This window comes from Hemiscyllium ocellatum, chromosome 4, assembly GCF_020745735.1.
Source record: "Hemiscyllium ocellatum isolate sHemOce1 chromosome 4, sHemOce1.pat.X.cur, whole genome shotgun sequence".
In the NCBI taxonomy this organism is placed as follows: domain Eukaryota; kingdom Metazoa; phylum Chordata; class Chondrichthyes; order Orectolobiformes; family Hemiscylliidae; genus Hemiscyllium; species Hemiscyllium ocellatum.
In genome coordinates, this window is record NC_083404.1 from 27,154,670 (window position 1) to 27,173,591 (window position 18,922).

The following is an 18,922-nucleotide window of genomic DNA, read 5'->3' on the forward strand; positions in this document are numbered from 1 at the left end:
TGCAATACATCCCAAACCTTTTTCTTGTGTGATGCCATTTTCACATCTCAGATTTAGTCTGCTGCTGGGTGAAAATTAGTAGGACTCCAAGAGTTGTTGAGTAGGAGGGGAGGGGGCCTCAATTATTGAAGAGATAGATGGAGGACTTCAGGTACTGCAGCAAAGATGTGAAAAGAGATTAACATGTTCCCACTTGCCTCAGCCTCCTCCCATCTCCTTCACATGACAATTGTTGTAAAAGTGTGCAGAATGAATATTCCCAAAGACTCTCACACGGCAAGAATTGAGCCTCAATGAGCAGTTGATCAGGCAATGTCCCGACAATAGAAAATATGCAAACATTTTGTAGGAACCACACAGCTGTTTGGGCTCAGCTAAGCTTCATGTCAGCCCTTGCTGCTTCAGAGATAAATCTAAACTCTTGCCTTACAACCCACAGTTTGGGAAGTCCAGGATTAATGGCTGTCACCAAACCATCGCAAAAAGACAACTGGAATAGAATATCGTAACCTTCAATGGTCCGGCAAGGTCACAGTAATCTGCAACCTTAACTTTACCTACCCCCTTAAATGCATACCCTTAAATATCAAAATAATTAATTGATCCCTTCCTTGAGAAGGACTGACACTGTGGCTCAGCTGTTAATACTGTTGCCCCACAGCACCAGGGAATCAGGCTTGTTCCACCCTTGGCTGACGTCTGTATAGAGTTTGCAAGTTCTCCCAATGTCTGGTGGGTTTCCTCTGGGAGCCTAGTTTCCTCCCACAATTCAAAAATGTGCAGGTTAAGGTGGATTGGCCATACTGAAATTGTCCATAGTGTTTGGGGACATGTCAGCTAGTTGGATTAGCCATGGAAAGCGTGGCGTTACGGGATATGGTAGGGGATTGGGTCTTGGTGGGATGCTCTTTGAAGGGTTAGTGCACACTTGATGGGCTGAATGTCCTCTTTCTGCACTGGGTTCTACAATTCTATGATTGAATATGAATGGAGCATCCGCAGCTCTCAGGAAGAGAGAATCGCAAAGATTCACAATACGTTGAAGTGAAGAAAGAGCTCAACTCAGTCGTAAATTACAGTCCCCTAATCCTGAGATTATAACCTACACACTGTGCATTCCTCAGCCTCTATCCAATCACTATCAACCTCTTAAGAATTTAATGTTTCAATATAATCACATTTCATTCTCCCCAATCTCTAAGAATATATTCATTGTCTACTCAATCTCTCATCACAGAACAATCTCATCTCAAGAACTAGTCTAAGGAACCTTTGTTGTATTTCCTCAAGATTAAGTTATGTCCTTTCTTATTGCAAGGGAAGAACCACACATAGTACTCCAGACGGAGTCGTTCCAGAACAAACATCATCTGGGATTATAACAATACTATTTGCTTTCTGACTTGTGGTAGCTGTATACTAACTTTTTTCACTTATGTTTTTATACATATATGGGATGCAGCCATCACTTGCTGGCCAGCATTTATTGCCAGTCCCTAGTTGCCCTTGAGAAGGTGATGAAGAGCTATCCTCTAGAACCATTGCAGTCCATGTGCTGTCGGCAGACCCACAATGCTGTCAGCAGGGGATCCTAATATATTGACCCAACACCTCTGAAGGAATTGTGGTATTTTCCCAAGTCAGGATGGGATCTTACTAGAGATGGTGTTCCCTTGCATCTTCTGTCCATGCACTTCTAGATGGAAGTAGTCATGGGTTTGGAAGTTGCTGTCCAAGGATCTTTCATGGATTTCTGCAATGCACCCTGTAGGTGGTACACTGTCCTGTAACTGAGCATCGGTAGTGGAGGGAGTAAATGTGTGTGGATGTGGTGCCAATCAAGGGGGATCTTTGTCCTGAATGTTACGAAACTTGAGTGTTCTTGGAGCTGGACTCATTCAAGCTATTAAGGAGTGTTCTATCACACTCCTGACCTGTACCTTGTAAATGGTGGATAGGCACTGGGGAAACAGGCAAGTTACCTGCTGCAGTACTCCTAGTCAGAAGTCACATGACACTAGGATATTGTCCAACAAGTTTATTTAAAATCACAAGCTTTCGGAGCACTGCTCCATTAGGTGAAGTGCGAAGGACATGGCGTGGTTTCTCTGCTCCAGGGAATTACTGGACAAAGGGTACTCTATCAATTATGTCCTACGTCTGTCTTCTGAGGCAGTTGTTCTGATTTTTCACTGTGGCCTGTCAGATGAATTGAGTGTCGTATCCCATTCTCGTGAGGGCACCTTTCAGTATTAGTAAGTATCGGTTGTGTCCCTCTTTAGCTGAGCAGATCCTGTGTATACGCAGGGCTCGTCAATAGGGGATGGCTTCCTTAACCTGCTTAGGGTGGAAAACTAGAGGAGTGAAGCACCGTGAGGTTATCCAAGAGCTTGTGGTAGATTGAGGTACTGAGGTGCCTTTCTGGATGGAGATGTGTGTCCAAGAACGAGACTGACTCTGAAGAGTATTCCATGGTAAGTCTGATGGTGGGATGAAATTTGTTGATGGCCTCACTTCGTCACTTCAGTGATTCTTTGCTGTGAATTCAAAAGGAAGAAGATGCCATCGATACATCTGATGTATAGTGTTAGTTGGAGGTCCTGTGGGGTGAGGAGGTCTTACTTGAACTTGTTTATGAAAATGTTACTGTATTGGGGTGCATGATGCCTTGTGCGTATGGATGAAGAACTGGTTGTCAAAAGTGAAGATGTTGTGATCAAGGATGAAGCGGATGAGTTGTAGGATGGCAGTTGGTGTTGAGTACTGAGACTGTTGCAGTGATGCTGGTATAGAGTGCCGAAAAATCCATTGTGATGAGGAATGTTGCTGGTTCAACTAGTCCATGGGTACTGAGTTTGTGTTAGAAGTCTGTAGTATTGCGACATAAGCTGGGCATTCCTTGTACAATGGATTTCAAGATGCCCTCAAATGTAGCCAAAGAGGTTCTCACACAACCGGAACTCTATTAACAAACACATTGAGTTAGACCCCATCTACCATCCCCTGAGAAAAGGTACAGGAAGTAACTTCACCACAGGAAATGACATCACCAACCCAAAGAAACCCAAAACATAAATAGAAAGCAGGAATTTTCAGCATTGCTTTGCATGAGGTCCACTGAAGATGTTACCTAGTAAGGTAATGAAACATCTGGAAATGAACCTTTCAGCTCAGTGAGTAAACCTACATCCAGAACCTCAGCCTGAGCTACAAATCTTCTCAAACACTCACAGGTTCCTGTTGCCTGACATGATGGAACATCTGGGTCTGTTGGCACTGTGTATCTTCAAAAGGCAAGGGAAGTCTGCTATGCGAGACGTACACAGGATAAGAGGGCATAGGATAGTCTGAAGGTCTAGATCAAAGATCTTGATCAGTCTGTTGAGTTGATAGCGGTGTTCTTTGGTCAGATTGGCAGGTAACATTGTCTGTAGTGTTTCTGGTTGTTTAGTTGTTGGTACGCTTCTGTTCTGTATTCTGTATGACGATGGCTTTTCTTTTGCCGATTTGATGATGTTGCGGTTGATCTGGAGAGCCTGGATGATGTTGTGCTTGGGTTCTGCACTATTTTGTGAGTGCAGCTGATTAATCGAACGCTAACACATCTCCTGATGGCTTGAGCGTACATGGCAAGCCTAGAACAGCAGCCCCCTGAAGGGGTCCCGTTCGATTGTTTCTTCTTTGGTACTGCACTGCGGATCTCTCTGTCAGCTGCTCTGGTTCACTGGTTGTCTCATTGGGCTCACTGCTGACATCTTGGGATTTGTGAAAGAATTCCCACAGCCTCATTCACCTGATGAATTCCTCTGTGTCTGCCACAAGACCAATGGGATCCATTTTGGTATTTGTGAGAAAGCGAAGCCTTGGCTGTGAACTTTTATTTTGTCTGGTTGAAGTATGTGGTCAGACAAGTTGATGATGTGGTACTGGGGAGGCTTGGTTGCTGCTTGTGGTGATGCCCAGGTTCTCAGGGTTCCCGTTCTTGGCATGTATATAGGTGGCATAGTTCCACTGCCTTGTCTGCTAGGCAGTGTCTTACAGCTGGTCCTGAGACCAAGCTGAGAAAATTACCTCTATCTTAGTTTCAAGGTTGTGGCATTCATCAGAAAAAGTAGCAGCACTCCGAAAGCTTTTGTATAAACCTGCTGGTCTATAACATGGTGTCATATGACTTTGGACTTTGTCCACCACAGACCAACACTGGCATCTCCATAACATGCAGCATTCCTAACCTCTTGTAGTCACTATATTTTTATATAGTGAGTCCGGTTGAGTTTTGGTCAATGATAATCCTTAGGATGTTAATAACTGGGAGGTGGGGATGGGTTTAGTGATGATGATACCATTGAATGTGAAGGATGATGATTAAATTGTGTCTTATTGGAGATGGCCATTACCTGGCATTTGTGTGGCACAGTGTTAAATGGCCTGGATATGGTCCAGGTCTTGCTGCATTTGGACTTGGTCTGCTTCAGTTTCTGAGGAGACACAAATGGTGTTGAACATTGCACTATCAGCAGCAAACATCCCCACTTCTGACCTTCTAACAGAGGGCAGGTCATTGATGAAGGAACTGAAGATGGTTGGGCCTCAGACTCTACCCGGAGGTACTCCTTCAAAGATGTTCTGAAGCTGAGATGACTGACCAAAACAACTACAACCATCCATGTACCAGGTATGGCATCAACCCGCGGAGAGTTTGCTTGAAAAGCTCAACAGGTCTGCAGCACCTGTGGTGAGAAATCAGAGTTAATGTTTCATGGCGAGTGACCCTTCCTCAGAACTGTTACGTTAACTCTGATTTCTCTCTACAGAATTTGCCAGATTTGCTGAGCTTCTCCAGCAATTTCTGTTTTTATTTCTGATTGACACCATCCGCGGTTCTTTTGGTTTTTGTTTAGCAGAGGGTTTGCTCCTGATTCCAATGATTCCTGCTTTGCTGGGGCTTCTTGATGTCACACTCAAGGACCTTGATGTCAAGGGCTCTCACTTTCATCTCCCCTGTAGAATTCAGGTGTTTCATCCATGTTTGATCCAAAGCTGTAATGAGGTCAGGAGCCGAGTGTCCCTGGCAAAATCCAAACTGGGCATCACTGAGCAGTTATTACTGAGTAGGTGATCCTTGATAGCACTGTTGATGGCACCTTCCATCACTTTACTGATGACCAAGAGTAGACAGATGGAGTGGTAACTGACTGGTTTGGATTTGTCCTGAATTTTGTGTATAAGACATACCTGGGAAACACTGTCAGACAGACGCCAGTATTATGGCTATACGGAACAGTTGGGCCATGCGTGTAGCAATCCTGGAGCAGGTCTTCAGTACTATTGCTAGAATGTTGTCAGGGTCCACAGCCTTTGCTGTATCCAGTGTCTTTAATCATTTCTTGATATCATGTGAAATAAATCAAACTGGCTGAGGATTGGCATCCGTGACACTGGGAACCTTTGGTGGAGGCAGAGATGTGCAAGGACATCCTGGTCCCTCTGAACACAGCATTTCCTAGTCACTCCCATTTAAAAACATTCAGCTCTTATTTTTCCGCTCAAAATGAAAAACTTACACTTTGCTATATTGTACACCATCTGTTAGGTTTCTGCCCAGTTACCCGATAGCGACATTGCCTCGATCACCATTGATTTCCAACAGCCCTTTGCTTCTGTTCTACAATTGCTTTATAGATTCTCAATGTTGCTTCTAGGCCCCAAATGTCTGTTTGAACTCCTTCCAAAAGTGGTGCAGTCCAGAATCACATCAAGAAAAAAAAATCCTCTTTCAAAAGATCCAACTTGTATTCCACTTACCCACAGAGTCACAAAGTATCTGGATTACTTAAAACTAATTAACTTGTAGCTTCAGCACAAAAACTGACTTGTAAAGTACACAGACAGCAAGATCTCACTTGCTAACCCCTGGCTTTTGAACTTCTCTCTAATCTGGAACCGAAATGAATAATTTAAATTTCAAATGATAGGGAAATCATTCTCAGACTTGCTTGTCTTCAGTTCCCAGCTGCAGTTGGGTCCACCTGCAGTTTGAAGGCTTTCATCCTTCTAACGCTGACCTTCAAAGAACACATGGAAGGACAATAGGTGTATATGTACCCCGTTCAGCCCAGCAACTTCTGAACTTAAGTTACCTTATCGAAAAAAATTGATCCCCAAACTAAAATTACATTTTCATAACAAATCCCTACACACATCACTTTGGCTCTGATGAAGAGTCATCTAGAATCAAAACTTTAGCTTGGTCTCTCTATGAATGCTGTCTGACCCACTGTAATCTCCTGCATTTGTTGTTTTCACCACCCTAAAATAATTTTCTTACAATACAATTAATTTTATTAATGGTTTAAAAATTAAACAGAGCTGCCTTGAAAATCCCAAGAAGCAACAATGCTAGTTTGTGCTGTCACCCATTTTCAGTGTCACAGCTAAGAAGATCTACCCCATAAAAGAAATTGGAGAACAGGGTATTTGCCACACTATCTGTCCTGACAATGTCCCTCTGACCTTTCTCTTCAAAAAAATGGACCACTGATTATAAAAAAAATATTTTCTGTAAAACTAACAGGATTTAATGGGAATACTTCTTTACAACTACAACTGGATAAATGCAGGGACACAACATTTAAAAGTCTCTACAAACCCAAGATATTTTCAATTTGTGTGGGTTTAAAATAAACTGAAGGTAGTGTCCCATCTTACTCTCACTGCAGTCCAACAATAATGCACTCATATTCTGTATGTTATTCTGAAATTAAGTTTGAATTCCAACGTTACTTAACTTCTAGTTTCTACACAAGGTTTAGAATGGATGGACAAAAGTTCCTGAATTACCAAAATAAAACACACCCTCTATCTGCACAGATCCATTGTCTGAGAAGGAAAGGGAGTGAGTGAAGTTGGAAGGGAGGGAAACAAAAGGAAGACAAAAATATAGAAAATAAAAATGAAGATAGTACACCCTTCTCACTCCACTGTGATACTCACTAATAGCATTTTACAATGCACAATATAAATTCCAGCTTGTTTCAACATATAAACTAGGATAAAAAGTTGAACACTCAACCCATTGAGCCTGTTCTGTCATTCAGTAGGTACATGACTGATTTGGTTGCTGATCATACTTCCAACTTTCAGATAGCTTTTTACCCCATTGTTTGTCAAGAATACGTCTTGTGATGTGATTGTAACTTGGTCAAGAAGTTCTGGGCTCAAGTCCCACCTCTGAACAGGTTGACTAAAGTAATGATACCTATCACTGTCTTAAAAATATTCAGCACCCCATCCACAAAGATCCAGTCCTTCCAGCACAAATGCACATGTACAAAAAGCACTGCAGAAATTCATCAAAGTTCTTTGGACAGTACCGTCCAAACCCATGATCACTTCCATCTAGAAGCACAAGGGGAGGAGGTAAATGAGAACACCACCTGCAAGTTACCCGCCAAGCCACTCACCTTCCTAACTTAGAAATATGTTACCATTCCAACGTGCCACTGGTCAAAATCATGCAACTCCCTCACTAACAGCATTGTGGGTCTACTTACAGCATGCAGACTGCAATGATTAAAATAGTTAGCTCACCACCACTTCTCTGGAGCAACTAGGTATAGGCAAAAATCTGGGCCCAGCCAGTGAAGTCCATAAACTCCAAATAAGAAAAAAAATCCAGCATCCACATACAAAACATAAGTCCAAATTAAAACATTGGCTGCTAGTTTGGAGGCAGGTCAATAAATGATGCTCAGCTTGTCCAATTATTGTGCAGCTGCAAAGAGCAAAGCAAATAGAAATGTTGGAAAAACAAGATAAGTCATTATTAAACTATACAGTATTTTCATTAAACCATTTGATGTACTGCATTCGGCTTTGGAGAATGAGAGTTTATCAAAGAAGGCCTAACAAAATTACAGAACAGAACAAAACGATTCCTAGTTTCGAGTGGAGTTATTTGGAAACACTGGAATAACTTGAGACTTTTCAGCTAACCCATACGAAGCTATTGGGAGAGATGACAGGAGATCAAGGCAGAACAAACAAGACGGCAGATTGCTAATGTTGATCTTGCTTTGAGCACCTCCTGTACAGTCGTAACCTTGTATGCCTCACTCTGTCTAAGCATGCTATGATCTGTATTTCCTTGTTTGCTATGATCTTCCTGTACTGTTTGCAAAACAAAGCTTTTCACTGTACTTAGATACATGTGACAACAATAAATCAAATCAAATCTTAAGGTCAAAAAGAAAAAGTCAACTCTTGAACAGTAACTCAAATTAAAGTACAATAGAATAAGCAGCACAATTTGGAACCAGATCAAATAAAACAGTGATGTGAAACGCCCTTACAGAACAAAGAGTCATAGAGTCACACAGTCATAGAGATGTACAGCACAGAAGCAGACCCTTCAGTCCAACTCATCCATGTTCACCAGATATCTTAACCTAACTTGGTCCTATTTGCCAGCACTTGGCCCATATCCCTCCAAACCCTTCCTATTCATATACCCATCCAGATGCATTTTAAATGCTGTAATTGTACCAGCCTCCACCACTTCCTCTGGCAGCTCATTCCACACATGCACCACCGTCTGCGGGAAAACATTGCCCCTTAGGTCCCTTTTAAACCTTTCCCCTCTCACCCTAAACTTATGCCCTCTAGTTCTGGACTCCCCCACCCCAGGGAAAAGTCCTTGTTTATTTACCCTTTCAATGCCTCTCATGATTTCATAAACCTCTATAAGTTTACCCCTCAGCCTCTAACGCTCCAGGGAAAACAGTTCCAGCCTATTCAGCCTCTCCCTGCAGCTCAAACCCTCCAACCCTGGCAACATCCTTGTAAAATCTTTTGAATCCTTTCAAGTTTCACAACAAACGTCTGATAGGCAGGAGACCAGAATTGCATGCAATATTCCAAAAGTCCTGTACAGCTATAACATGATCTCCCAACTCCTCTACTCAATGCTCTGACCAATAAAGGAAAGCATACCAAACACCTTCTTCAATATCCTATCTACCTGCAACTCTACTTACAAGGAACGATGAACCTACACTGATTAACACTTGAAAACAGATCTATGGGTCTGTCATGAAGGCTGAAAAAAAAAGTCAGCTGATAGGATTGAGATGTGTAGTTTCTTTTTTAAAAAAGATTTAGCAAGGCGAGTTGAACAGCTTACCACATTCCTATCTCCTTAGTCTTCCAAACTTCCTGTATGAATTGTTTCCTTAATTTGAAAGCAAGAAGGATTTTGCAACAGAGGTTCCAAGTCACAAGGTTTTAAAGGAAGAAATGAAATTATATGAGACAACTTCAAGAAATTGACTTTTAACTTTGAAGAAACTTTGTCAAATGCTTGATCCCACTGTGATTAATTATGTATGACCTTTTGACAAAGTGCCATATAATTAGCTGCAAAGGAGCTCTGTTTCTTACAAAGGACAACATTGGCTCATCTAAGGTAGTAGGTCTTTTATTAATTCTGTTTTGGTAGGGGTGTGGGTGTGAAGGTGGTACCATGACATTCCTAGACTATTCTCTAGTGTACACTGATTGGAGACGTGTAAATATTTTCTAATCAACCTGTTCAAAGATGTTGTTACACACCTCGGAAGATGGGATTTGAACTCTGGCCTCCTGGCTCAGAGACAGGGACATGACTATTGCCTCATAGGAATCATAGAGATCTACAGCACAGAAACACTTCTGGTCCAACTCGTCCCTGTCAGCCAGATATCCTAAATTAATCTAGACCTATTTGCCAGCACTTGGCCCATATCCCTCTAAACCCTTCCTATTCATATTCCCACCGAGATGCCTTTTAAATGTTGGAATTGTACTCGCCTCCACCACTTTTTCTGGCAGCTCATTCCATAAATGCACCACCCTCTGTGTGAAAACATTGCCCCTTAGGTCCATTTTAAATCTTTCCCCTCTCACCTTTAACTTATGCCCTCTAGTTTTAGACTCCCCTACCCTGGGAGATAGACTTTGACGATTCACCTATACATGCCCCCCATGATTTTATAAACCTTTATACGGTCACCCCTCAGCCTCCGTTGCTCCAGGGAAAATAGCCCTAGCCTACTCAGCTTCTCCAGGAAGAAATTGAGGGCTACACATGCTGGAGATCAGAGTCAAAAACTGTGGTGCAGGAAAAACACAGCCGGTCAGGCAGCATCCGAGGAACAGGAGAGTCGATGTTTTGAGCATGAGCTCTTCAAACATCGACTTGCCTGCTCCTTGGATGCTGCCTGACTGGCTGTGTTTTTCCAGCACCACACTTATTGACTATTCAGCCTCTCCCTGTAGCTCAAATCTTCCAACCCTGGCAACATGCTTGTAAATCTTTTCTGAACCCTATCATGTGGGAACTCTTTGGGAATCAACATAAATCAGTTGTGTGCCGTAACACTCAGGGATCACCTGCAGGAACTAAAAAGATGATCAATTTACCACGATGTTAGACATGTGGATTAGAGGGTACGGGAAAGAGGAACAAATAGATGGAAATGAATGTCTAGCTGATGCTAAACAGAAATGTTGATACTTGTTTATAATAATAATTTGAGTAAAATCACTGCAAAAGATTAGCAAGCTTTGAACATAACTAGAGTTGTGCTGTGTGTTTTGTGACATTTTTGTGTGTCTTTATGATTCAGATCAACCTTGTCCACAATTCCAGGCTGAAGTTGTGAAATTTGACACGAGTAGGCCCACTTAATGAAGTTTCTATTAAAAAAAACTTATTTTAAAAACGTGAATATTGTTTTTAAACTGTTCAAGACTGTTTCTTTAAGTCATTGTCAGAAGTTGTAAATTAAGTTACAAGCAGTGGACAGAACACATTAAAATATTTTGTGATAAACCAATTTTCAGCTATAGAACTGAGAGTACAACCTTTCATTACAACCTTTCATTTGTAAAGTAGACAAAGTAACAACTTCTACCATAAAATGAAACAACTACAGATGCTGCAGGTTCGAAACAAAAACAGAACTTGCTGGTGAAACTCAGCAGGTCTGGCAGCATCTGTGGGAAGAAAGCAGAGTTAATGGTTCGAGTCCAGTGGCTTTCCCTCAGAACATGCGGAGTTTCACCAGCAATTTCTGTTTTTGTTACAACTTCTATTCTGCAGCTTTGAGGATTTTATGCTTGCGATTATGCAAAGTATTCTTCGTAGAAACTTGACCTGTAATTGCATCAGTGTCATTTCAACTGTATTTTATACAAAGAGAGGCAATTCCACACTAGGGGTGGTTTACAAAGCAAACACATGAAAAACTGGTAAGCTGTTACAAACCAGCTAAGGCAGGTCTATGATGACAGTTCAAGATATATTCTTATTACCTGGAAACTTTGGATCTAAAATGGAGAGAGCATTATCTTTAGGCTTGATTTGTATTTCGACATTGAGTATGTGTCTTAATGTACACACAAAAAATGAAAGTATGAGCAGGAGTTGCTTGTAAATGTGTTTAAATTCATTTAAAGTTATGCTTTTGAAAACCCCTCAAGGTGAATAGTTCAGTGTTTTAGAAAAAGAAATATTACGGTAAAATAAATTGAGTCTATTGCCTAGCAATGAGGCGTCCTATAGCAGAGAAAAATGGAAACAGAAACCAGTTATTTCTCGAAGATAGAACCATCCAGAAGGACGTGAGTGTGCTGGTTTATTTCATATAAAAGCAGGTCATTCAGGGAGAAGAGGCCTATAAGAATAGCAGGAGAAATGCAGGCCCAGATGCTTACAATATCAGTACAAGAAAAGCTCCAGAGACAAACAAACAGTGTGGAAGAGGCAGTTAAGGATGCATGTTAAGAAGTAAGTGAACTGTGTTGTCAATTTAAGGATTAGATTAGATTAGATTACTTACAGTGTGGAACCAGGCCCTTCGGCCCAACAAGTCCACACCGACCCGCCGAAGCGCAACCCACCCCTACCCCTACATTGACTCCTTACCTAACACTACGAGCAATTTAGCATGGCTAATTCACCTGACCCGCACATCTTTGACTGTGGGAGGAAACCGGAGCACCCGGAGGAAACCCACGCAGACACAGGGAGAATGTGCAAACTCCTGAGTCGGGAATTGAACCCGGGTCTCAGGCGCTGTGAGGCAGCAGTGCTAACCACTGTGCCACTGTGCCGCCCACAATTCTTGTGAATATATATTAATTAAAGAACACCACATCAAGTGAATTCAGACATTATCCAGAAAGAATCCAAGTACAGCCACACTACAGAATGGAAAACTTTGAAGTGAAAATAAGATGACCCTTCATCGAGGTTTGAGTACCTTAGGGTGTTGCTGAAGGCAAGGTCAAATCTTTATTTCTGATATGCGTAATAAGATGGTTTCACATAGTTTTATAAAATGCATAATAGTTTGTGACTTTTCACTTGTAAATAATAAACTTTGATACTCTTTTGTAAAAATACTTTTGGAGCCTCTTTAGAAGGATAAGGGGGGGATCTGATTGAAACTCACAGAATACTGAAAACCCTGGATAAAGTGGATGTGGTGAAGATGTTTCCACTAGTAGAAGAGATCAGGACCTGAAGGCACAGCCTCAGAGTGAAGGATGGCCCTTTCAAACTGAAGTGAGGAGCAATTTCTTCAGACAGAGGGTGATTAATCTATGGAATTCATTGCCACAGAGGGCTGTGAAGACCAAATCACTGTGTATTTAAGACAGAGCTGTTGAGATTAGTAAATGGATCAAGGTTATGAGGAGAAGGCAGGAAGTTAGAGATTGAGAAACATATCAGCCATGATTGAATGCCAGAGCAGACTCAATGGGGTGAGTGGCCTTATTCTGCTCCTATCTCTTATACATTCAGTGCTTGACTACTGCAGTGACCAAACTTCAAAAATAAACCTTATGGGCTATAAAGCCAGATTTCATTCTGGAATCCGACTTATCCCGTATTACCATCAGTTGGGATCAGAACCGTTCTCTCATTCTGACTAGCGTGACAGTAATTTGAGATTATATCTTGATGCATGGACAAAAAAATCTTAACATCCCCTCAGCACATAATCCCACTTTACTTCGGTGTGTGAATGCAGACAATAGAAAAAATAAAGTCATGGAAGCAAGATACTTTTTAAAATCATGAGTGATTTTCAGACATATTTTTGTCCCATGTTTTCATCAGAGGTTCTGAAACTGGGTGCCAGGACTCCAGCTGAGGCTGTGAACTGACATTTTGCGGTCAGAAGCTTAGAGACAGCAATGGCTGCCTTGGAATTTTGACCAAGCTACACAGCTGCTCTTCTATTGGAACAGGTACCTGCTTTTACAGCTCCCTTCTGTCTCCAAAGTGACCCTCCCCTCCTCACTCGCTACTCTGCCCATCTTCCCTCCACTTTGTGTACCACCACAACCCATCAGTCTCTGCCCCATCCCATCTCTACTCTTGAGATCTACCCCATATCACATCTCTACCTTCTTCAATACCGCACTTAACTCCCCTCTCTGCCCACCCCAGCTCTCTGGAGGGGTTGAAACAACTTTCAAGCTTCACCACACTGTCACAATGAGAAAAAGTTTGAAAAAGCACCAGTTGAAATACTGGTAGGCTTTCCCAATCAACATTTTGAGAGTTGAGAGTTGAAAATACAATTTTCAGAGCATACTTGTTCAATGTTATATACTTAAAATGGCAGGTCAGTCAATATAGTTTCAAAAGGTTACTCTGGTAAAATTGCTCATCATAAATTTCAGCTAGTTTCTTATGGCTAAAAAAAAACCAGAACCAGAAACCAGGTACAAGAACTCTGGGGAAAAAACCCACCAAAAATCCTGTCAGTACTGTTCTACAGTCTGATTTAAAAGATGTCATGCTCTGAAAGCTGCTGTTGTCAAATAATACTAAATGCAGAAATGATCTAGATGAAAAAGAGCGAAGAAATTAAACATATATGTGGCTCAGTCAAGAAGGTTCCTTCTTCACTTATTTTCTCCTGGTACCCTACCTACTTGCAGAAAAGCATCGGAAGACTTTTAATATCTTACACATTCGAAACTCTCACAGATCAATCTTAAAAGTTTACTTGCAAATTAGTTTACTATTTTGCACATAATAGCAAGATTACTATGGCTAGTTTTAGTGACTTTACTTCCTACAAATCAAGTGACCAGAGGTTTAAATCCCACTTCAGGAAGAGGCTACAAAAGGCCTTGGTGGGGCAGGGCTGTGTGCAGTGGTGTCAGTCCCTAACCGAGATAAATGGGAGATTCTGAGGCAGGAAGGACTGCTGGTTAGAAAACCACCCAGTAAAACCTGAAAGAATAATGGTTGATAGGAACATGATCATATAAAAGGTGACCCCACATAACAAGAAGAAAATACAGAGAAAGGAAGGGTTATTATTAAGAAGAAAACTTTTGGTCAATAACCATTGCATCTATGTATCAGCTATACACTTTCAAGATAAAATTTAACTTAAAATCTAATTGCATATGAAATTCAATAAATGGCTTATGGCATTACTGCTTCATACATCTCCTGCATCTATAAGGATCAAATCAGGCTCGTGGTCAAACATTTACATCCTGTGACAACACTCGTGAAACTAAATATCACCCAAAAGACAGCTATTCACTTGACCTACCAATGACTATTGAATCTAATACTCACCCCTACACCACTTATCCAATGTGGCTGCAAATATATATTTGTCACAGGATGTAATGTGGTGACTCAACAAGGTTATTCCAGCAGTGCCCTCCCCTGTGACTACTTATCATCAAGAACAGCAGCAGGAATGCTGAAGGTGATAGTGTCCCTGTAAGAGACGCTTTTCAGATGTCGATATTGCTCACTTCCTCATCTCTGTATGTAACTATTTTGGGAGCATCAGAGACTTCAGTAGTGGATGAAATGGATCACTGCCACCTTCTATTTCTATCTTACTTTAGGTGTTGCTTTGTCACATCACCAGCATTCCAAGAATAATTTTTTTAAAGTGAAATTGAATGATTTACATAGAAAACCCAATCATGGCTTAAGATATCAGAAAATGTAGATGTGTGGCCTATCTGCTTTAAGATAACAAAGAGGAGGAATGTGGTGCAGAATGCAAAACTTTCCATTCATTAAACAGTGATGTAGAATCTTTATCATCCATTGAAGAAACAATTTTCAAACTTAAACAAGGAATGGCACTTATAATAGTAGTGTTTCCCAAGTATTACACAAGAATATATCTCAGATTTGGGCTACCATCTGGGATCCATAAACTTCTAATTCACAGACATTCGTGGTAATTGATGGGTGTCTGCTGGTGGCAGTAGGTCCACAGATTTTTGATAAGATTGTTTAGAGTAGAGGACAGCAGAATGCCAATCCAGGGTCACCTAACTCAGGAAATAAGCACTACTAATTTTGAGAGCATCAGTGCCCAGTTTGTAGATATTTGCATTCCCCCACCACCCCCCAAACTGCTGATGACCTCATCTGCATGTTTTATTTTTGTCTGATCAAGAATCTATACAATTTTCTCAGTTTTTGAGTTCAATTCCCCTAAACAAACAAAGCTCTTTCAGGTCACAGACTACACCCACCCCACTAGAGGTGCAATAACATAACCATTTTTTTAAACTTTAAAGGACATAACATGTTGGAGCAAATTGATGCATATAAAGAGGCTAGGATCTTCCCATTCCTAGGTATATCACTTATCTTCAAAGAGAAAGTCCTCACCATTTTAACAGTTGAGGGGATTCAAAAGTGGGAATAGACTGAAATAAATGGGTAGCTGAAACATCCCCTTCAGTCCTTCAATGATTTTCGACTGCATTAAAGGGTCGCTATCCCCTTTAAAATATTAAGCAAACCTGGTTGTCTTTACAAACAAACATTGGCAGCAAGGTCACAAAGTACGTGGATAATGAAAATGGTACACAACATCGACGGACCCCATCACAAAAGATTTGCCAAGCATTGTCAATGAAGGTTAAAGAAAGATCGCAGCACCAGACATACAATTCTGCCCAAAGCCAACTACCTGGGCTGGTCGAACACGTTTACAACCCAGAGTTTAGCAACATTACCAAAAATTTTCGAAGAGCTGACTTGCTCTTTTGAAGAAAAAAATACTTCCATCTTTAGCTTGTTATGCTCCAAACACAGAGCAACATTAAAGCTCCTGCTGGCATCTTTCCGAAAGCATGCAGCAAACGTGCCATTAAATCTGAATGAGAGGCGAGCACAGAGACACAGAGAGCCAGCTCAAGTCAGCTGGCTCATCAGCTGGAGTTGGTCTTCCTGCTTTCTGCAAAAGGAAGTCAATTAATCCAGTATTTCAAAAATTTCAAAAAATACACATAAGCAACCTCACCTTGCACTGCCATTATATCAGCGGCTCTTTAATCCCAGCAGTATCCATTTAGTGTCCCTACAGTCATGGTCCAAAGCTAAAGAACTCTCCCCCATACAGGATTCTCCACAGTTTCTGTCGCTCCGCTCCGACCTGCACTGGGCAGCACGGCGCATGTGCCTCTGGAACCTGGGACTTGTAGTCTCCCTCCAGCACTTCCCAGTGACTGGCTGAAGCGGGAGGGAGCAGCAGCGAGCGCATCGCACTTCACACAATGCGAGCAGCGAGACCAGCATTGCAAAAGCCCCGCGGAGTGGCAAAGTCCTCCCACGGCAATGCTCTAGCGCTGATTAGGATCTTATGGAGATGAACTCTAATTCCCAATGTGCTTTGAAACGTAGCAGGTTGCTAAGGCTAAAGGGTGGCACAGCAAGGCTGTAATGTCATTGAGAATTCAAGCAATCGTGTAGTCATCTTAAACATTTCCTACTGCCAGCAATGACGTGACCGATTTACAGAGAGCGGCAGATAAAAGAGCATTTATGTAAAAATTTAAAGTGAATCGAATCATTTTGAAACAAAAAAAACACGAACTCCTTGATCAGGGTTCAATTCTTCACAATAATCCCTTACTTACTAAATTTTAATTTTATTTAATTCTGAAATTATTTTAGACAAAATTTCTTGGCATTTGAAGTGCTTGCATTTTTAACCACGGAGATGGAGATGAGTCTAGTAAATTACGTAATTTATTTCATGGTAATGTCATTTGAAAGCCATGTGATTTAAACACAAATTCCTTCCTTGTATGTAAAGTTTTCACTGACATTCTGTTGAAAACTGTATTCTCTTGAACTTTAATTAGCACAACCCATACGAGACTGAGTATAATCGTAAAATGATCTTTGATCAGGTTTTCAGCTTACTGCTCAGCCATAGCCTCCTCACATGCCCAGGATGGGTTCTGCCAGGGCCACTCAGCTCCTGACCCTGTAACAGCCTTAGTTCAAACACGAACAAAAGAGCTGAATTCCAGAGGTGAGGTGGGATTGAGAGGCCTTGACATCAAGGATGCATTCAACCCAGTAAAGCTGGAATCAATGGGTATCTGGGGCAGACTCTCCATTGATTAGAGTTTTGGATGGCTCAGTGGTTAGCACTGCTGCCTGATAGTGCTAGGGACCCAGGTTCAATTCCCACCTTGGGCAACTGATTGTGTGGAGTTTGCACATTCTCCCCGTGTCTGTGTGGGTTTCCTCTGGGTGCCCTGCTTTCCTCCTGCAGTTCAAAGATGTGCAGGTTAGGTGACCAAAAAATATAGCAACAGAATTAGACTAATTTAGCCCATCCAGTCGATCTCTTGGTTAATATGTTTCCCAAACCAATTCTCCTGTCTCCTCCCTGTAACCCTTGATCCCTTTACTAGTCAAGAACCTATTTGTGTTAAATACACTCAATGTCTTAGATTCCACAACACTCTGCGGGAATGAGTTCCACAGGAGCACCGTCCTCTGGCTGAAGAATAACCTCCTCATTTCAGTTCTAAATGGTTGTCCCTTCGCCCTAAGTCTATTCTCAGAAAGGTTACATTGCCCTTGGAGGTATTGCAGGGTGGGCTTATCCCATTTAACCTATTTTTTAAGGGTTACATTGCAAGGAGAGTTAATATGAACTAACATTCTATTTCCTGTAACTTATAGGGATAAAAAATGATTTGATCAGACATTAAGGAGAACATATTGGTACTTGGGAAAAATATATTTCCATTGTGGGGGTGTGTAGACTAGGAGAATATAAAAATTACAGTCAGATCTTTCAGTAGTATAACTAGAAAACACTTCCATGCACAGCTGGTGGTTGAACTTTGAAACTCTCTTCTGGATTAATGCTCAATTACTCGTTAATTTAGATGTGAAACTGACAGATGTTTGTTAACTGAAGGTATCGAGGGATGTAAGAAAATTATGAGTTTATATCAAGTTGGAAATAGCTCAGTCATGATCTCATTAACTTTTCTCACTCAAGCTGAATGTTTGCTGTGTTAGGGTGACTCAGGTGAAAAATGGCAGGTGTGTCTTTTTTACAAAATTCTGGACCCCATTTCCCAGCTTTCCAATTTTCAGAAGTGTTTTTTTTAAGGGTATGAGCAGGTTCAGGTCACAGGTCCATACTTGGCACTAGTAGATGTTGCTGGCTCCTTTGCTAAGAAGGGCATTTCCTACTGCTCTGCAATTTTCATTGACAAGAGCCAGCTTTTAAAAGTGTTGTAGTCCACAGCAAATGAAAGATGTCCTAAAAATAGTCTGAATGAAGGGTCATTTTGAAAAGGTCACCTGCATAGAACATAGAACGATACAGCGCAGACAGGCCCTTCATCCCTCGATGTTGCGCCGATCTGTGAACTATTCCCAGCTCGTCCCCCTACATTATCCCAAAATCATCCATGTGCTTATCCAAGGATTGTTTAAATCTCCCTAATGTGGCTGAATTGACTACATTAGCAGGTAGGGCATTCCACGCCCTTACCACTCTCTGCGTAAAGAACCTGCCTCTGACATCTGTCTTAAATCTATCACCCCTCAATTTGTGGT

General features: G+C 41.5%; 1 protein-coding gene across 1 annotated transcript in view; it reads right to left on the minus strand.

Moving 5' to 3' along the window:
- Positions 1-16,485, minus strand: part of samd12 (sterile alpha motif domain containing 12) — a 128,370-nt gene extending 111,885 nt beyond the window's left edge. The window contains exon 1 of the mRNA XM_060824179.1: positions 16,353-16,485. Coding sequence (XP_060680162.1) covers positions 16,353-16,365 — 13 coding nt within the window. The 5' untranslated portion in view covers positions 16,366-16,485. The remainder of the gene's footprint in view (positions 1-16,352) is intronic.
- Between the last annotated feature and the right edge of the window lie 2,437 nt (positions 16,486-18,922).